Raw genomic sequence first — 18,949 nt, forward strand, 5'->3', positions numbered from 1 at the left:
GAAACACCAGCGATTTCAAACCGCGTTTTTGAGACTGTCTTTGGTTCACTGCAGTTTTAAGGAGAAAATACTCAACATCATATTCATTTAGTTGAATGAACTTTAATGAGTCTTGCTTTGTAATGGCAATCGCTTTTTAAATCTAACCACTCAATGGCTCCACCTTGACGGAGGGTAATAATATCTATGTGGTACATATCTTTTTAATGGAACCTTACATGACTTCCTGGATACTGAATTATTGTCCTAAAAATCAATGTAAGATTCACATTTAGTTTATTGATTGGTCCTAGATAGATTTACCATGTAAGCATAAAATGATATTAACCTGACACATCATTTTATAGATCAAACCGCCACACTGAACGCACAGAGAATCACTGAATTGAGCTGCTGAGCCAGTGATATTGAGATAATATGATAAGGTCTAGCTGAAAGGTTGCATGCTGTCATGAGTTGTGTAAACAGAATCCTGTGTAGAGCTGACACACGGTCAGTAACATAAAAGAATATATGGATATGAAGTGGCTTAAAGCTTTTCTGTGGTTCATAGCTAAAATTAGTACAGCCATAGTTAAAATGGCTCTCTACATAGTCAGAGAGCTTGTAGAACAGTTCAAACCACACAAAAATTGATCTGCGAAGCACTAATATTATGCCCGGGCTGCTGCAGGGCCATTTCTTGTAATAAATGTACTATGTTGCTTTAGGGGAAAAAGCATGTGCTAAATGACTACATATTTACATAGACCCATTTACAGAGTTGATCTATGCTCTGTGGACAATTTTTTTGACAGGTGTTATTATTTCCCCCTTCATTACATTGATGTTGTGTATGTGTACCATAGCCTTAAAAATATGATTATTCAAAATTGCTAAACATATTTTGGTATTTCTCTGTGGACCAACCACAGAGACAACACAATAATTTTCAGCCCGATTGTTGTATGGTGGATTTTTGATTATGATGATGATGATGATGATGATGATGATAATAGCTTGCTTGCTTGCTTGTAATCACAGCGAAAACTTTTTCCGGTATTTTTTCCTCTATAAATTCTCCCAGTTTCTTTGATTGATGTATAAAGGTGTAATTCAAAAGCCTTAAAGTTTGTTTACTTCGATGTTTATGACAGCACATTCTCTTAATTCTCAGATTTATGATTTATGCACATTGCATGAAGTTCTCACCTGTCATCCCTCGTACTGAGATGTCAGAGCAGTTGTTCTAGCTGTCATTAAGTGTCATTAATTATGTGCACTTGATGTATTTTAACCTTTGACATTCAATAAAGGTTGAGTTCAGATTGCCAGTGATAAATAATGGGTACAGGGTATACCCAAGGCACTCTTCTTTTTCAGCATTTCACTTTATTCCGTATTCTTCAGAAGGATTTCACAGAGCAGATAAATTGTACAATGACAAACCTCTTTAAATATGCAAAAAGCAAATGCTCGTTTCAGCTTTCTTCACACACTCAGCACTGTTTTTCAACTGTGCAAGAAAAAAAATTGCTGCTAACTTACTGTATAATATTATTTGAAGTATTTTAACAAAATCTACTCACTTGCTCTAGCGACTTCCGATTTAGTTTTTTGCTTGTGTGATATTGATTTTTCAGTCAATTTGTTGCCCATCGCATTGCCTGTTGAACTACTTTAGACCAGCATGAAATTGACTTTTCATGCTAATAAGACGCCAGAAATATCTATCACTAAACTATATTCCTCCATATAAACTTTTCCTTGCTATATTCTGCTTTTCTTTGCCTGTTGTTCTGTTCCAGTTGACTTTTTCGTATGTTTATTCTCTCCTGACTGATTTATTGTCTTATTTGAGCACTTTGTGTTCAGTGTCCTGATTTATTCTATTGTAAGAGAGAATATTACCAAGCTACTGCCATATTCAAAAGGAGGTCTCAAAGCTTACCGTGTGTGGGTGTGAATACAACTGTGTGTGCGAGCATGAGAGATTATTGCTGTGAGGCTGTGCCTGTGATGTACCAGTAGAAACTGATAAATGTGGCCAGTGGCTCCAGTAATTCTCCCAGCAGAGACAGTGATACAACAGTGATGGATTATATATGACTTAATACTCAGTGACAAATCAGTGCTGTCTGGTCCATGTTTGTGTTTCGTTTGTTTGATCATAAGGATATATGTTGGTGTGTATGAATGATGAATGTTCACTTTATTGGTTGATGAATGTTCACTGTATTGGTTGATGAATGTTCACTGTATTGGTTTAATTAAAATGTAATGTTTCCATAGACCCCAATGCGAACCCGTCATCTATAGAAGACAGGATTAGCCAGGAGGCCAGTGAGCTAGAGAAACGACTCAGTATGCTGTCGATTTGCAGCCACCACAGCATGGCAGGTAATTAAAAAAGCCATACACCAAATAAACACACATAGGAGGCTATTTTATTTAAAATAAGATTTTTGTAAAAAAAGAGTTCATTATAATTGATCAGTATTTTAAGTAAGTAAGTAAGTAAGAATTAGTGGATTAGTGGATCGCAAAAGGATCATTTTTGATGAATATTTGACATAGTTCATTTCCATACAGCAACAGTTCATAGTGTCTGTCAAGCTCCAAAAAGACCATAAAACTAAAGCACTATAAAAGGATCATAAAAGCCTTCACATAAAAGTCACTCAATTGCTTTGTGTGGGAAAAAGACAGAAATTGAAGCTCTTATTTGTTATTATTGTTATTACATGGCAGATGGCAAGGTTTTGTAAGGGATAATGTACAGTCAAACTAAATCCTGAAACTTCATTCTGAAGGGATAATAATAATGACCGAGTGACTTTATACTATGGATGCATACAGTATAGATTTATGTATTAAGTATAGATAAAGAAATAAACTGACAAGAAATATTGATTTCAGTTTAAATCATGTAAGAAGATAGCGAGCACAAAGTGATACCAAAAGCCTGAAACTAGCAGTTTTGGTTGTCAGGTCCAACATATTATTTATTTATTTGACAAAAATACATGAAATACCAATGAAAAACATGTAAAGATTCTTCAAAAATTCTTCTGTTGCACCCAAAAAAACCCTGAACATCATAAAGTCATAAATAGTTTTTGTGTCACTCCCTTTTTGAAATGCATGCACAATGCTAAAAATGGTTTCCTGGCAAACATTTGTTAATCCGCCCTCTCTTTGTCATAATTTGTCAGCCTCCACCTTCAGTTATGGCGCCTCCTTGGCAGGAGATGATCGGAGCATCTCCAGCTCCTCCTCTGAGACCAGTCATTCTGACAACAGCCTGGGCAGCCGCCTGGCGATATGGCCTGAGCCAGTCAGACACCCCACTCCCATTGAACCACCATCATCATCATCACCACTGTTAGGGGTTGCAGGATCTAAGAGTACAGCCTGTTCTGTCAGCACGTCCTGTGACGAGCGTCTATATGGAGTAATGTTGGGAGGGCTTCGGCCCCCGTCCAAGCCACCTAATCCTAGAGGCCTCCAAGAGGCGGGACGGCAGAGCTCAACAGACAGCGGCATCGCCACCGGAAGCCACTCCTCGTATTCTGGAAGCTTCTCCTCCTACACTGGTAGCGTGGATATTGGGCATGGAGAGACTGATGAGTTTGGATCCTTAACAAGCCTCCCTCAGAACCCTAATTCAAACTCAATCTCCCTTCTCAACACTCCAGTACGGACAATTCGCATGATTCCTGAGCTCAAACCCTGTGTGTGCCCACTCAAAGAGTCTGCTCAAATGCAGGCCATCATGTACCAGGTACCCAGTCCACCTCTGCAGCATTACGACATCCCTCGCAGGCTCCTACTACAACAATCCTCCAGTCAGGAACAGTTTTTGACTGCTGGAGCTCTGGGATCAGAGGGTGTCCCTGCAGATGCCACCCCCAAACAAACAGTCCAATGGAGATTCAACTGTTGTGGTGAAGGAGTTGCGCCCCATGAAGGCTCCACCGCACCACAATTACAGCCCGCCATCTGTCCTGACTGTGGGGGAGGAAAGGTAACAAGATTTGTTTTCTTGTTGATTTTTTGCTTTTTGTGTCTTTCTGTGAGTAGTTTTTTACTGGTATTTCTTTTTTTTTAAATATCAGAACTGAATGACATTAGCTTTCATTAACAGTTCTTGCACATATATTCTTTGCGTGAAATGCCATACTAAAATGAATCCGACAGTTTCCTGCTGAGGAATAATCTCCTCAGACTCCTTTGAGTTTATCCTTTTTAGTGAATCAAAAAACATACAGCACAGCAGTCAGTGTAATCTGTAGTCTGTCAGTTCTTTGTTGTGAATCAATAACATAAATTGCACACAGTGTAGTCAAAATTCAGAACAAATGACTCTGAGTATTAAGTTATTTTTAGTGAATGAAACGCATATAGCATACAATTTACTGTGAGACTTAAATTCATGTATTTACTGTCTGGTTCTGCATATGTCAACAGTTAATTTAAGATGCACATACATTTCTCAGAGTATTTTTTTAGTACGCTATAACGCCAAAACAATCTGTTACCTTAAATTATATGTTTATCTCTGTAAAGCTGCTTTGAAACAATCCATTGTTAAAAGCGCTATATAAATGAAGATGACTTGACTTGACTAGTACGCTTTAAAAAAATTGTTTGGTCCAAAAAAATACAATAAAATGAGTAATATTGTGATATAATATTATTACAATAAAAAATAACTTATTTTAGAACCGTTTTCTATTTGAATATATTGTAATTTATTCCTGAGATGGCAAAGCTGAATTTTCTCATACAAAGAAAATTAACAACAGCTGACAAGCTCCACTCAAGATGCCACTCTTAGTTAAAAGATTAATGATCAATATTGAACAATCACCCAATCAGAAAACATCCTCATCAAATTGGCACGTTTTACCCATTTCTACATCATAAAGAATTAAGTAATCGAAAAAAAAAAAGATCATATCTCCCATTTAAAAAAACAACAACAGATTCATACAATAAACAATATCACAGAAACTCTTTAAGACAAAGGTCCTCATTCATACCTTTTGGAAACAGACTTTTCAAATAAAACAAATCCAGAAAGCCTCTCGTTTTTTCCTAATAAAATCAATGTTACCTCCTCTTGTACTGTGTTTTTATCTTTTCAATACCAAGGAAGAAAAAAAGAAGACATTTTATGGTTACTCTCACAAAAATGTCTTGCAACAGGACTTTTTAGATCCTTTCTGTTTGTTACACTTCTATGTTCTGTTATCCTCTCTTTAAATGATATTTCACCAAAATACATTTTATTACATGGACATTAAATAATATAGATCACATATTTTGTCTTGCATATAATAGAACTCTTGATAAATATAGGACTTTTTTTCAGGATGATTAGAAAACGTAACTTTTTTTTGTAAATTGACATTTAATACAAGTATACCTAGAATTTTTAGTTTTGTAGATCATCATATTAAATAATTTGTCCCTAAACAACCATCTTATATTAAGGATAGTACTAATTTTTTATTGTTTCTGAAACGTTTCCCACCCAGAGGTACTGTTACATTAGATATTGAATCATTAAACTAACATTGATCATCAGTTAGGTCTGGACACATTAGAATATTATTTAAATATGCGGGAAACAAATATACCTTCTACCACATTTTTAGGTAATCTGGCCACTTTTGTGTTATAAAATCATTCTTTATTTTTAAATGGTATTTCTTATCTTCAATGTGCAATAAAATGGTTTGAGTGTCTTTTTAGGTAAATTGGAAGAAATTATATTATATGAAGTAATCCATTTGTTTAATCTATTATTTCTTGGAAACGTTATCAGTGTTGAAAATAGTTGTGCTGCTTAATATTTTTGAAATATAAAACTTTTGTAACATAACAAATGCAATTAACTGGTACTTTTAATTAATTTAATGTATCCTTGCTGTTTAAAATTATTTATTTAGGCTATTTAATATCAGTGTATGTTACTGCATTTTTGTTTGTTTTGCATATATATGTATATATAAACAGACTTTTGCAAAAGTGTTACAATGGAATTGCCAAACATATCAACGTGCGGGCAAACTTTAGCATTATGACCGCTCTGAAGCAGTGAAGTCTCAAGAGAAGCCAGGTTATCCCGGTATATTTTTCTGTTGATATGAAAAATCGGGTACATAGCAATATAGCGGGTGCATGATGTATATATGGCGATGTTATGATGAACTATATGCCTTTCCAACACGATCTCATGAAAGTGCGTATATGTGCCACGAATTAAATTTCTCGTGCTATTTAGTTCTGAGTTGTTCAAAGCGTTTGTAAGGAGACTGGTTGTTAGAAGGCAGCGTTCTGACTGAGATGGCGAACGGGAACATGGTTTGTGTAACATTAGCAACACACTATTAGCTGTTTGATAACCTAGTCAAACAAAAGGCTAATCGTAGTAATTACACTTATGTGTCCAACGTTGTTTAGCATTACTTGTGTAAAGTTGACCGATCGAGTGGATCTCTGAGCTGGTGTAAGTGAGTGTGGAGGCGGGGCTCATTTGCATATTCATATTCGTATACTAAATGAAGCAAGGGTGTAGTAGAGTTACATTGAAGCTATTTTTAATGCATGAAGAATTTTTTCCCACAGCATAAAACGTTTAAATATGTCATTTTGGTGATCAAAGATTAGTTTTAAGGGATACAATTAGTGACTACACAGGTGACCAGATAACTCGGCTATTTCTGAGTCTAAATGCATCGTTTGTCAAAGTATGCAGACAAAGTGTTCTCTAGATTTGGACTTGAACTTTACCAACAAAATCAGATTTCTGCAACAGATCGGGGTGGTGTTGATTGAGCATCAGTCTTTCGTTATGCACTCCTCTAATCATGGAATCCAGCGTTCCAGCACAAATCTGAAGACTGTTCCAGCCGTCTGTGTCTCTGAATCATGCTCAGCCATCACTGCCAGTGGGGAGGCAGAACCAGTTTGCAGAGTGAATTTAAATGCGTTTGTCATCTCGCCACATGCTTCGGGTTGATCTGAGAATGCAATAATAAGCTATAAAAACAGCTTGCTTTGACCAAACAGTGAAAAAAAAAAAAATGTTTTCCAGGGAAATCAATATTTCACACTGAAAAGCATTCCATTCTCAGTATTGTTGCCCACAGCATTCAATACTTTTGTACAATAGTGGCAACATTTCTGTAACCGCAAACATGTTTTAGGCTTTTACTAGATATAGGTGTAGTCAGTTTTTGCTCTTTGTAAAAAGATATATATAAATATAAAGATATAAATAACATTAGCAACAGCTGAATAGAAGCGATTAGTTGTCAGAAAAATGGTCCGATATTCGGTTTTCATATATTTCCACAAAGTTTAGTTCAAGGATTTTGCTCTCACACTTTATATTAGGTGTCTTTAACTACTATGTATTTACTTTAAAAAAAAAATATTAGGCACAATGTACTTATTGTGTTCATGTTGTATTGTAGAACACATTTGCTGCTATTGAGGTGGGATGCGGGTAAGGTTAGGTGGTATGGGTAGGTTTAAGGGAAGGATCTACAGGGTCATTATAGATGTAGTTACATGCAGGATTTTCGTTAAATAAAAACATATATACTGTATAAAATCATGATTAATTTAAATGCTAGTACACAGTTAGTTAAAGGCAAATATAATACAGTAAAGTGGGTCCGATTTTGAAACGTTTTGGTGATGTGTAGCTGCAGAAGAAGCATCACTCAGTTAAAAGAATAAATACAGCGTTAAACAAGTCTGCTGCTGCTTTGCGGTTTCGTTTCTGAATCACTTTTGTGTTTCTTGTAGGTGGAGAAGAGCAGGTGTGAGATCAGAAGCAGTTCTGAGCAGCAGAATACTTTTCATGAGACTTACGGTGAGCATCATATAGTTATCTAGTTTTGAAATGATAATAATATAATATAATACATAGTCCCTTAAAGGTGCATTGCGCAACATTTCATGTTAAAAATACCCGTTTTTCTAACCCATACATGCTTAAACAATTGCCTGATGGGCTGAATGAGCCCTTCTCTGATCACTGCAATTGCCTCTATAATCCTGTACAGTAAAATAAATAAGAGGGATTCGGGACGGAATTTGAGACTGGGCGTGACGTCATGCGCGTTCACGCTCACCTGGCTATGTCTGGCAGGTTTGTGTATTCGCCGCCATTCTCCGTATCAGACAACTCGAGCGACAAAACTTTAGTCAACTTTCGACAAAAGTAGAAGATGGATTCTAAGAGTCACCTACTGCTTGTAGTTCATTCCAAACCCCAACGCAAACTCCACGTAAGACAAAGAAAAGAAAACTTTTGTCTAGTGCCACCAAAAGGGCCAAATTGGAGTCAGACAGGCGTCGGAATAAGACGAGAGTCAACATCGGGAAGGCTTTCAACAAATGGAGAGATCTCCGGTCTGCTCTAGGGCTCAAACGGGATCCTCAGTTGGCTTTTACAAAGTAATAACTTATATTGTTTATGAATGTGTTCCATAATAATACAATCATAAGTGGATACAGTAAACACATAAAACAGTTCAACATGGAGATAGATGGAAACAAAAACCGAAGGTTTCTACTACCCCCGTTTTCCCCTCACACATAAGTGTATAATTTACTCAAATGCCTTTCCTTTCATATATTTAAAATGACTTGCAGATTTATACCTTTATTACCTCTGAAGACATTATGACTGTAAACAAAAGATTTGTGCAGCTGATGCTCCTTTGGTTATGAACAGCTCGTGCAAGCGTGCGTATGCGTGTGGTCCATGAGCGTGCACACCTCGGGTTGCAGTTTCGCTTGTCGCCAGAGGGGGCATGGTTCTGCAAAAACTCAGAGACTTGCGCAATGCACCTTTAATCAGGTAAACAATACTTGGATGTCATTTCAACAGGAATTGCATCAGTAATTCCTCTTTCATCCCTAAGTTTAAGCAGACTTTGTTGTCTGTATCGACTGATAAAGCGATTCTAGTCTCAGCATCGACATGTTGCTAACATAATAGCCATGAGGAGAAATTGCGATGCTTTGTTGTCACTGGATATCTAATGTTTGTGTGTGTAATATGCCATGTCAGATTGTTTTCAGCTGATTACATTAACAATTTAATGATTTGGAGCATACATCTGAGTGTATTGTGATTTTGAATGAATGGCTTACTTGTGATTTATTCTTGGGGTTTTGTCTTGCACAGCAGATCCAAAAGGCAATTATGAGCAGATGGCATTCATGACTGATGCATCCAGGTGGCCACAGTTCAGAGCCGGAGAGTATGGTAATTGAGATGCCCCTTATTATATATCACAACCTGATCACAGCATTTCATTTGCTCGATTTCATTGGTAACTGTGCATGTTGTGTCTTGTCTTACAGGACAGACAGGACTGACAGTTATTGACAAACTTCAAGGTGATTCCATTAACTATGTGAATATCCCCATTAGTCCAACGTCTAAACGACAGCTACACTATATGGAGTTGGATCTGCAGGACCGTCCAGAGTCAAGCCACACTATCAGAGGTACACTGTGTTCCTTCCATATTTACTACTCATTTTTGATCCTTCAATTACATGCCTTCCAACCTAGTACTCTTTTTTTTTTTTTTTTTTTTTTTACCTTTACAATATACATTCTACTGTTCAAAAGTTTAGGGCTTGTAAGATTATTTTTTTATGTTTTCAAAATAAGTTTCTTATTCTCAAAGGCTATATTTATTTGAAAGTAAAGTGAAAACTGTAATATTGTGAAATATTATTACAATTTAAAATAATTGTTATCTGTTTATCTGCATTTTAATATATGTAAAAATGTAATTATTCCTGTGATGATAAAGCTGAATTTTCTTCAGTGCCACATGATCCTTCTAAGATCATTCTAATATGCTGATTTGGAGCTTAAGTGACATCTTTTTAATTATTATTATCAAATGTGGAAACAATTGTTAATATTTTTTGTGGAAACTGTAATCATTTTTTTTTCAGGATTCATCAAACAGCATTTATTTGAAATAGAAATGTTTTGTAACATCATACGTCATGTCTTTACTATCACTTTAATTTAATGCATACTTTCTGAATATTTATTTTTATTTTTGTCACACAAAAAAATCGTACTGACCCCAAACTTTTGGACAATTGTATAAATTGGGTGTGAAAACAAATGACTATCCAGCTGTGTTGAGATTTATTTTTAAATGTTAAGCAGTGGCTGGTTGCATAAAATGCTAAGAACTTACAAATTAGTCATCTAAAGCCCCGTACACATCGGGACGAATATCGGCGCGTGTTATTCGTCAGCGTTTTTCAACGCGTTTTTTGCATAGACTGTAAAAAAAGATGGACGACGCCCCTTCGCTCTTTTCCATTGGAGAGAACTGAAGCCGCCAGAGTCCCGATATGGCGCAGACATATTGGAACTTGAGTCTGCGCAGTAGCGTTTTCGGGACCAGTCAGGCGCAGTCGTGAGCAGGAAGTAAAGCCGCGAAATCAAGGCCCCGCCCTCACGCTCGTTGAATCAATCGTAAGCACACGCCCCGCACTTTTCTTAAGTGGCCTTGTCTGCTCCGTTCCTCGCCAATGATGTCTGCTGATTGCAGTACCTCGTTAAAATAAGGTAAATACAACTACTAACCACATAATCAACATTATGAAAAAAAGTCTGTGCTTCAGTTACTACTTCGCACAGAGAACCTGTCAATCACAGCTGTCAATCATGATGTCACAGCACCGTTTTTATAGCATCAAATAACTAACTAAAAACTAACTTATTTTAAAAACAAACACTTGAAATTACATCAACGTGATAGAAACTACAGTAAATGACAGAAACTATCTTTAGAAAAAAGATATGTGAAGTGTAATTTAATTATTTTGTTGGTCTCACGTCCCGTTGAATAACATGGGGAGGCGGGGCTTATGAGCTATACTAGGACCGGTCACCGGGGGGCGATCGAGACGTTTTGGCTTCACTTTTGAGGGCTTGTGCGGCACGCTTGGTTTTTTGTGTTCACACCCAAGCGATTTTCGCTGACGATGAGCCGAGTGAACATGCAAATTCATTCCCTGACATTAGATGGCGCTTAATGTAAAACAGAAATAGTCCTATTTTGTAGTCGCTGTCGCGTTTGTAATATAGGTCTTTATGTTCCGACACCAACGAGACCAGCAGCTCTACATTCATCTTGCCTCGCATCTTCCTCGTCTTATTTCTTCCCGGCAGTGTAGACCATAGATATCCATAATAAAGGCCATATTTGGCCAGCAGCGCGGACGAGACATCTAGCCTTCATTATGGATATCTATGGTGTAGACGCCACTTGGCGCATCTTCTTCGCCATTACGTATGTGTGCTCAGCAAGACCGTTTTGTGTTTGAGCGCCCCCAAGTTGTGTTTTACTGTAACTTCAGAAGCTCCAGACACGTGAGCAAAAGTGCCAATCTCATTGGTCGGATAGTTTTTGACGCGGCGCGTCAAACCAAAAAAACGAATCTGAGGCGTTTTTAAAAAAATGCCGCTTTTACGCGTGGCGTTTTTCGCGGCGGTGTGCACACTCACATTGGCGCCCTTTGTTTAGTCACAGGGCGTTAAACGTCGGCGAATATCGCGCGCGAAATTCGTCCCGGTGTGAACAGGCCTTAACAAAAAAGTCGGTTACATAAAAAACTTAGACTTGGTCTAATTTGAATTTGAAAAAAAGACTGATTATCCTTGGCTAACGCCGGTGTTTCTTGCGTCACAAACTACCTTGTAACCAATCACGTCAACAAGGCGGGCTTTAGCATATCATTAACTGCTGAGAAGCAGTGGAGTCTCAAGAGAACCCACGTTAACCCAGTATATTTTTCTGTTGATATGAAAAACCGGGTACATTTAGCAATATAGATGGTGAATTATGTATATGATGTATATATTACAATATTATGATGAACTATATGCCTTTCATATAGAGTTGTTCAAAGCGTTTGTAAGGAGACTGATTGTTAGAAGGCAGCGGTCTGACTCTGAGATGGCGAACGGGAACATGGTTTGTGTAACATTAGCAACACACTATTAGCTGTTTGATAACGTAGTCAAACAAAAGGCTAATCATATTAATTACCAGAGAACTATACATTAAACGCATTACCATTCTGATACATCGAGTATTAGACAAGCCTATTAGAGTGAGTGGAGGCAGGGCTCATTTGCATATTCTTGGATCCGTGTATACTAAATTAAGCAATGGTGTAAAGTTGCATTGGAGCTATTTTAAGGCATGAAGAATTTTTTTCCCACAGAAAAAAACATTTTAATATACTATTTTGGTGATCAAAGATGAGCAGGGGTACTTTAAGAAAGTTGTAATATAAAGGCTAAGTTTATGCAACTGGCCACAGATAACAGAATCTTGCACATTTAAAAAGTTGTTAATAAATCCTTTTTTATTGCGTTTGTGAGCAGTGGCCGGCTCCAGCACTAAATACGCCCACATTGACATCACTGCTACTGAGACAGCACAGAGGGTGGGAGCCCAGCATGCACAGGGCCGAGAGGAGAGACTACAGGAACTAGAACAGAAAAGGAGAGGAACGCTCACCTGAACATGTAATCAAAGTGGAGTTTAAATGCCTGAGACCACCCTGAATCTTTTTCTTCTTCAGTTAAAACTGGAAATAGTGTTGTCACAATTGTGAGCAAATCTGTGAAATTAACTTTTTAAATTTCTTGCATCCACTGAAGCACAAAAACGTGGTTTTACACAAACTTTGGGAGTTTGTGCAGCTCAAATGTCGTAGTCATTATTAAAGTAACCAAGAGACATTAAGAAAATCTGAAATGTATATGTATTTTTCAATTTAACGTTTCTCTCACATTGTAATGGTGAATAAATATGTTAAGTTAGAGAATTGAAAAATAGAATAATTTTTAATTGTGGTCTCTCAGATGTTTAGACTCTGCTGTTTATCAGTGATTCTCAACCTGAGGTCTAGAGCTCAGTATGATTTAAATATATTGAACTTAATTAGTTAAATTAGGAAATTTAAGTAGCTTTTATAAATGTGCCTTAGAAAAAAAAACATTACTGATGTGGATCTTGAGACAAAATAATGCCCCCGACATATTTTCAGATGTCAGTGCAAGTTGCTTTCATTTAAAACAGCTCGTCTGTGAAACCGGGCAAATAAATTGTTTAAAAAAAAATCTAAATATTGTTTTTATTGAAGAACGGAGCTCATTAAACTTCTGGATCAATGTTTTGACTCAGTTGTTGTTTAAAAAAAAAAAAGGTTCATAATTGTGTTGGATTTCGGTGGGCTTTTGGTTGAGAACCACTGCTTTATATGCTAAATGTATTTCTGCATTGTATTTTATGTACAAGTTTGTGGATGTGTATTATTTTCCATGTTTAAGATTGGCATGGAATTAGAAAAGTTATAAATCTGAAAACAGAGCATGCAACAACTTTGACTGTTGACAACTGTAAATATATACTTTGGTGACCAATTCTGTTCTGTACATTGACATATTTCATGAGAAAATACTGTATTTTTTTTTTTTTTTCAAATATTATTTTCTGAAATTTCTATATCGACTAGCAGTACTATGATAAAAATGATATAACAGTGACTAAAGATGCTCATCATTTAAATGCTTGATGCAATATCACAATCACTCAATGGCAGCTCAGCATTTCACCCATTTCAATTTGTCATAGAAAACACAAGGCTCAGGCAGTTTGTTTTATTATGAAATGTGCAACATGAAACGTGGACTTGTACAAAAGCGATCCTATTATTTACGGAGATCACATTCCTGACAGTTCATTACAATGCTGGATTATAGGATTTGTATGAATAGGAAGATTTTAAATCATAAACTTGTTAGATTAGTAATAACAGTGCCATAGATTAAAGAATACGTGTGGATTTTATATTAGAATTTTTATGACAAATCTCAATTTTATGACTGTGTCTACCTGATGGAACGGTTTAAACCATGAGGATGTTGATTCAAGTCTACCTTGGGACAACACTGTCAATCATAGAAATGTACCCTGTACCCATTGCTATTTAGTGATTCAGTCAATATTATGGTTGACTCAAGGTCTGCCTTGTCAAATATAATTAATGTAGTGCGTGAGCTCGGCTTCTCTTTCTCCACTGAAGCCCACTTTTTTTCCTGATAAAGTTTAGCTGTTAATAGAAGTAATATTAAAGCAAGCCTGTGCACCGTTGTTCATTAAGGGGTTTTATTTCACAACCTTTAAATCTTAGGATGCTCAGGACTGGGGTATAAAAAAACTGAGAATTATTAAAATGAATGCTTAAAAAGTTTATATTGAAAACTTTGAGAGCTTTTTCATGTGTGAAAGCTTTATGCCACGCGCATATGTTGTAGAGGAATGTTAAATTCTTTTGCACCCACGTTTGTGGGATGTTACACGTGTTTCCGTGCGTGTTTGCTGTCCTCAAGCAACTATTATTAAACAAATTGAGTCACAAACTAATTTTTCCACAATAGAGTGTATAACATACATAAGCTTGCTGGATAAATCACCTTGTAGTCATTTGCTGTAAAAACATTAAATGGGAAATGAGCAACAAAAGCAGAACTGATCACTACTCACAGTAGCATACAAATAAAATCAGAATTTACCAAATAGTCTAGCTTCGCAATGGAAATGTTAAATTCGTGTACATTATGCCCTACCTTTATAACCCCAGCATATGTGATATGTGACCTATGAATAATTGTAGCTAACAGAAGTGCTCAGAGTTCATTGTGTTGCAATCCATTTTGAGAAATCTTATTAGTCAAATCCTGCAAGTGTTTCTTCATCTAAAGAAAAAAAGAGAAGCGTGATCGCATTAGTACAGATTTTAAACTGATAAAAAAAATTTTTTTGCACAACACATTTTCTTCATGACTATGTAAAAAAAAAAAAAAAAAAAAATTTGTATGAAAAAGCCACATAGGACAATCACCAAAAAATGTGAGTTATTCTAAAACCCAGTTTGCAGCTCTACCTTGTATCCCATTTCTCGAGCTTTCTCAGCAAGAGTGTTGTATTTCTCTTTATTTCTCATGATATGTTCTTCGTCTCCCACGGCTTCCACATGCTTCAGTTTCTGATGGGACAGTTCCAGCTGCTCCTGATAGTGCTGGTGCTTCTCCACCTTTGTTTCAAAGTGTTTAAGTTCCTCCTAAATGAGATAAGCAGATTAAGCCAAAAGCTTGAGTTTGCAAGGCCAAGCATATTAAAACTAAACTGAAATGCAATATTTATCAGTAACATTAGCTGTGCAGTAATAATCTAAAAGATATTCAGTCAATGACATAAGCTTACTTTAAGAGAATCAAGTTCGTCTTCACTCAGATTAGATCGTTTTGCCATTTCCCAAAGTTCTATGACTCTTGGCTCCTTAAATTCTGCCATATGCAAAGATAAGAGAGAGCATCAGAAAGTCATGAAGCAATTTATTAATGAGAAACAGATTCCATCTTAGCAAAGGTAGCCACCGCTGTCATCACTGTAACCCTCATGGGTGATCTTGCGGAGTCGTTCAAAGCCCTGGTTAAGGTCCCTCATTCTCTGCTTCAGATCTGCATGTTTCTGATGGAGAACATGTTCCTTCACTTCGCCCTCCAGAGGACTTATCACATTCTTATGGATCTCTGATGGAAAGAACAGAAATTTGAAGATGAAAATTCTGAGTATCTGCACAAGAGGTTCAAATTTAAACAGTCCTATTATTAAACTAAATGGGGTGCGTTTCCCAAAAGCAGTGTTAACCAAACATGGTCGCAAGTTCCGTCATTACTTACACAGTTAAACGATTCAGTGTTATTAACTATAACAAGCATAGCAAATTTGTGTGGTTGGAACTACAGCTCTTGACCTGTGATTAGAAGCATAGTTTCTTGTTAGTTTGACATGCACACTTAAACAGATTGTGCTTTTGGGCACAATAAGCAAGCTAACATGAAGTACATTTTTTTTTTTATCTTTCATTGTATTTAAATATACATACATTTCATTCTAAATATATTTAAACGTGTCAAAATTGCACATGTGCATAAATGTGTAAAGGAACCTCAAAGTATAATGTAAGAGGAAATCCACAATGAATCAAACATCAAATTAAGACAAAACATTGAGGAACAAAAATAGTGAATTAGTGTATGTCAGTTACATACCGCATGTATCATGATTTAAAATGAACGGCTTTCTGTAAAATGTGCAAGTGAACTACAATAATAATAATTTGCAGAATATATTTCTCCACCTCCTACCGTCAATAACGACAGTTCTTTATTGTTAAATCAACATGGTTCAAAAGACAGGTGCCATGTAGTCTCGCGTAGCCAGACCTTCAGACTGACGGCTGAAGGTCTGGAATTCATAGCAGCTTTCTTTGGCCAAGGCCCGCCCATAAGGCCGTTTGACCGACATGTAAAACAACCAATTACAGATCGTTTCGTTCAGCGTCACGTTTCGGGGTGTGGAAATGTCCCCACAACAACAGACCAGCGTGCAACAAGTCAGTCGGCATAGAAAATCAAAGAAGGAGAAAACAACTTCAAGAGTCTATGCCGTGAACCTCGCATACTTTTGAGAATCCTACGTTTAGCTGATCTTGATAAATGCTCATTGTCACTCATGTAAACACAACAGTTTTTCTTCCGCAATCACACGTCTGCGCTTTGTTTCCCGGCGGACCGAAAATAAATGCGACACTCGCGCCCCCCGGAAATCCGATAAAATTCAACCAATCAGATGACGACTTCGACATTCCTGAAGTGTTTCCAGTTAAGTGTACCATATGCATCAGACGTTTAGCCAACGTTCCGTGGGCGTGACGTCTGAGGCTGAGACTAGGTGCCATGTTACTATGGTTGTGACTAGCTAGTTCATTTCTCCAACAATACATCGTACTACAGTGGTTAAAGCAGGGAGTTACAATGCTGTATAGGAAACAAACCCTTGGTTAGGACAAGGGATATAGAAAAAGACAACCTGAAAGATTTGGAAAGTCTCAAAGAAATATGTTCATCAAAATTTAGATCTATTTAAAAAATGATCCTGCCTCACTTTAGCCTTTTAAAGTCACCATGAAATTAAAAGTGACATATTGCAGTATTTATTATAAATGGTTTATCTGTGTACATAATTTTTTTTTATTCATGTTGCCTCGTAATCTTTATTAAAAATAACTTCCCCTCCCTCTTACAACGACATATTTCTCTTCCCTGATGATGAGGGTGGGACAACCTGTAATGTCACTCACATGACGACACAGGAATAGCAAACCACAACCATCTAATGATCAATTCACAATGGACTTGATCAAGTCCCACCCTACATTTTTTCTTGTTCAAAAAGCCGTTTCACTCAGATATAAGTCACAACAGAGAAGAAAAGACTATCGCAACTCCCTTTTTTCATGTCAAATTTAAAGATTTTGGATATTCCACTTACAATTAGAGATCCTAAATCCTATGATGAGATATCTTGGCACTAAACACGACCAAACTCTTACCTTCAGTCCTGCTGACAGTGTCCATGACAATGTTATACTCATTGATTCTGTCTTTGTGGTGCTTGAATTCTCTCTGAAGGGTCTGGAGTTCCTCGTCAGAGAACTTGCCAGAAGACTTGGCCTGACGTTCAAAGGTTGAAGAGAACATTTAAGCAAAGCAAAGCAAGTAATAAGTGAACAAGTCTGTAAACCTGCAAATGAGTTACACATTTACACTTTAGTGGTTGTTTTGTCACAACATCAGTTACCTTGTTCCACAGCTTGTCCAGCCTTGGGTCATCAAATGTATCTCCCTCTTTAAAATCATGATCTTTCAGTCTGTTGCTGTCCAATGTCCGGGTGTCTTTTTTCCCATCCATTCCATACTTTGCCAGAATAACTGTGCAAAGAAGTTATACATATAATTTTTACATCAATATGTCCTGTACTAACTTCCAGTTGCAATAAGAATTATGTCAACAGAGAACTGTTTGTCAAGCCTTTTCATGGGTTTTTTAATGTCATAACCTATAACCAAACAAAAAGAGTCAAAACATACTACTAAAATTGCGTCTGAGCTTGGCTTCTCTCTCTCCATCCTCGTCCAAACCTTCTGCTTTCAGTTTTTTCCACTGAAGTTCATCTTTCTCCTGGATCTTCAAGTCACTGTGCAGTTCTGACAGCCGCACCGGTGCAAGCTGCATCTAAAGCAGAACAGATGATGGGCTGTAGCATTAAAATGCTCAAAAGAGCAGTAATGAAATGCTACAATGAGATTTAAATAGAAGGATAATCAAAACATCCGATAACACTGGCAAAAATATTGTAGATTTTTAATCAGTCAGATCACTTACCCTTAACGCCTTTTCCCAGATCTGATTAAGTTTGGCAATCCTGAATTCCACCTGATTATTGTTTTTATCAGATGCCTTTTGTTCATTAATTTCTTTCGAGTACTTCCCCGCCATTGCTCCAATAACAAACAAAGAAATCAAAATTATAAACTGCATTTTCATTCTGACACACAAGAAGCGAATTAATAAACAAAACGTAAATGTGTAATGTTTTCTAGAGCATCTGTAACGCTATTCAGGAAGCGCTACTACGAGAATCATACGGCATTCACATGCCTGGACTTCCAGCTTCGCAGTGCATCATGGGTATTGAAGTTTTATATTTCTTAGAGATTCGCGCTTTGAAACGAGGAACTCTACTTATAAAGACTTCAAATCCCACACAGCGCTGCTTTGCTCGTTAACTAGTAACAAGGGGCAAATGAGATCAAACCACGCACTGGGAATGAAGGGAAGCCCACTTGCAGGCTTCAGCCATATGGTGGCATCTACTTATTGAAACCGCCCACGAATTAGATTTTAAATCACACACACAGACATCCCAAAAGTGCAATATTCATTTTTTAATGACTGAGTGTTAGCCCATGTGTTGGACT

General features: G+C 36.9%; 2 protein-coding genes across 3 annotated transcripts in view; one reads left to right on the top strand and one right to left on the bottom strand.

Moving 5' to 3' along the window:
- dok7b (docking protein 7b) overlaps positions 1 to 12,725 on the top strand; it is a 30,032-nt gene extending 17,307 nt beyond the window's left edge. Inside the window, exons 6-11 of one of the 2 annotated variants that reach the window (XM_056241291.1) lie at positions 2,272 to 2,379; positions 3,195 to 4,006; positions 7,804 to 7,870; positions 9,197 to 9,274; positions 9,373 to 9,519; positions 12,440 to 12,725. In XM_056241291.1, coding sequence (XP_056097266.1) covers positions 2,272 to 2,379; positions 3,195 to 4,006; positions 7,804 to 7,870; positions 9,197 to 9,274; positions 9,373 to 9,519; positions 12,440 to 12,579 — 1,352 coding nt within the window. In that variant the 3' untranslated portion in view covers positions 12,580 to 12,725. Of the gene's footprint in view, positions 1 to 2,271; positions 2,380 to 3,194; positions 4,007 to 7,803; positions 7,871 to 9,193; positions 9,275 to 9,372; positions 9,520 to 12,439 lie in introns of both variants that reach the window. The other variant, XM_056241289.1, reaches the window with a different exon arrangement.
- Positions 12,726 to 13,706: 981 nt separating this feature from the next.
- On the bottom strand, positions 13,707 to 18,639 carry lrpap1 (low density lipoprotein receptor-related protein associated protein 1). Its single transcript, XM_056241292.1, has 8 exons — positions 18,354 to 18,639; positions 18,059 to 18,203; positions 17,769 to 17,899; positions 17,521 to 17,641; positions 15,500 to 15,655; positions 15,327 to 15,409; positions 15,007 to 15,183; positions 13,707 to 14,818 (listed from the first exon to the last, which is right to left on the bottom strand). Exons 1-8 carry the CDS (start codon positions 18,513 to 18,515, stop codon positions 14,750 to 14,752), a joined length of 1,044 nt encoding a protein of 347 aa, XP_056097267.1. The 5' UTR covers positions 18,516 to 18,639; the 3' UTR covers positions 13,707 to 14,749.
- Between the last annotated feature and the right edge of the window lie 310 nt (positions 18,640 to 18,949).

The sequence above is a fragment of the Rhinichthys klamathensis genome, unplaced genomic scaffold (genome assembly GCF_029890125.1).
Source record: "Rhinichthys klamathensis goyatoka isolate OS25496 unplaced genomic scaffold, OSU_Roscu_1.1 h1tg000636l_1, whole genome shotgun sequence".
Lineage (NCBI taxonomy): Eukaryota > Metazoa > Chordata > Actinopteri > Cypriniformes > Leuciscidae > Rhinichthys > Rhinichthys klamathensis.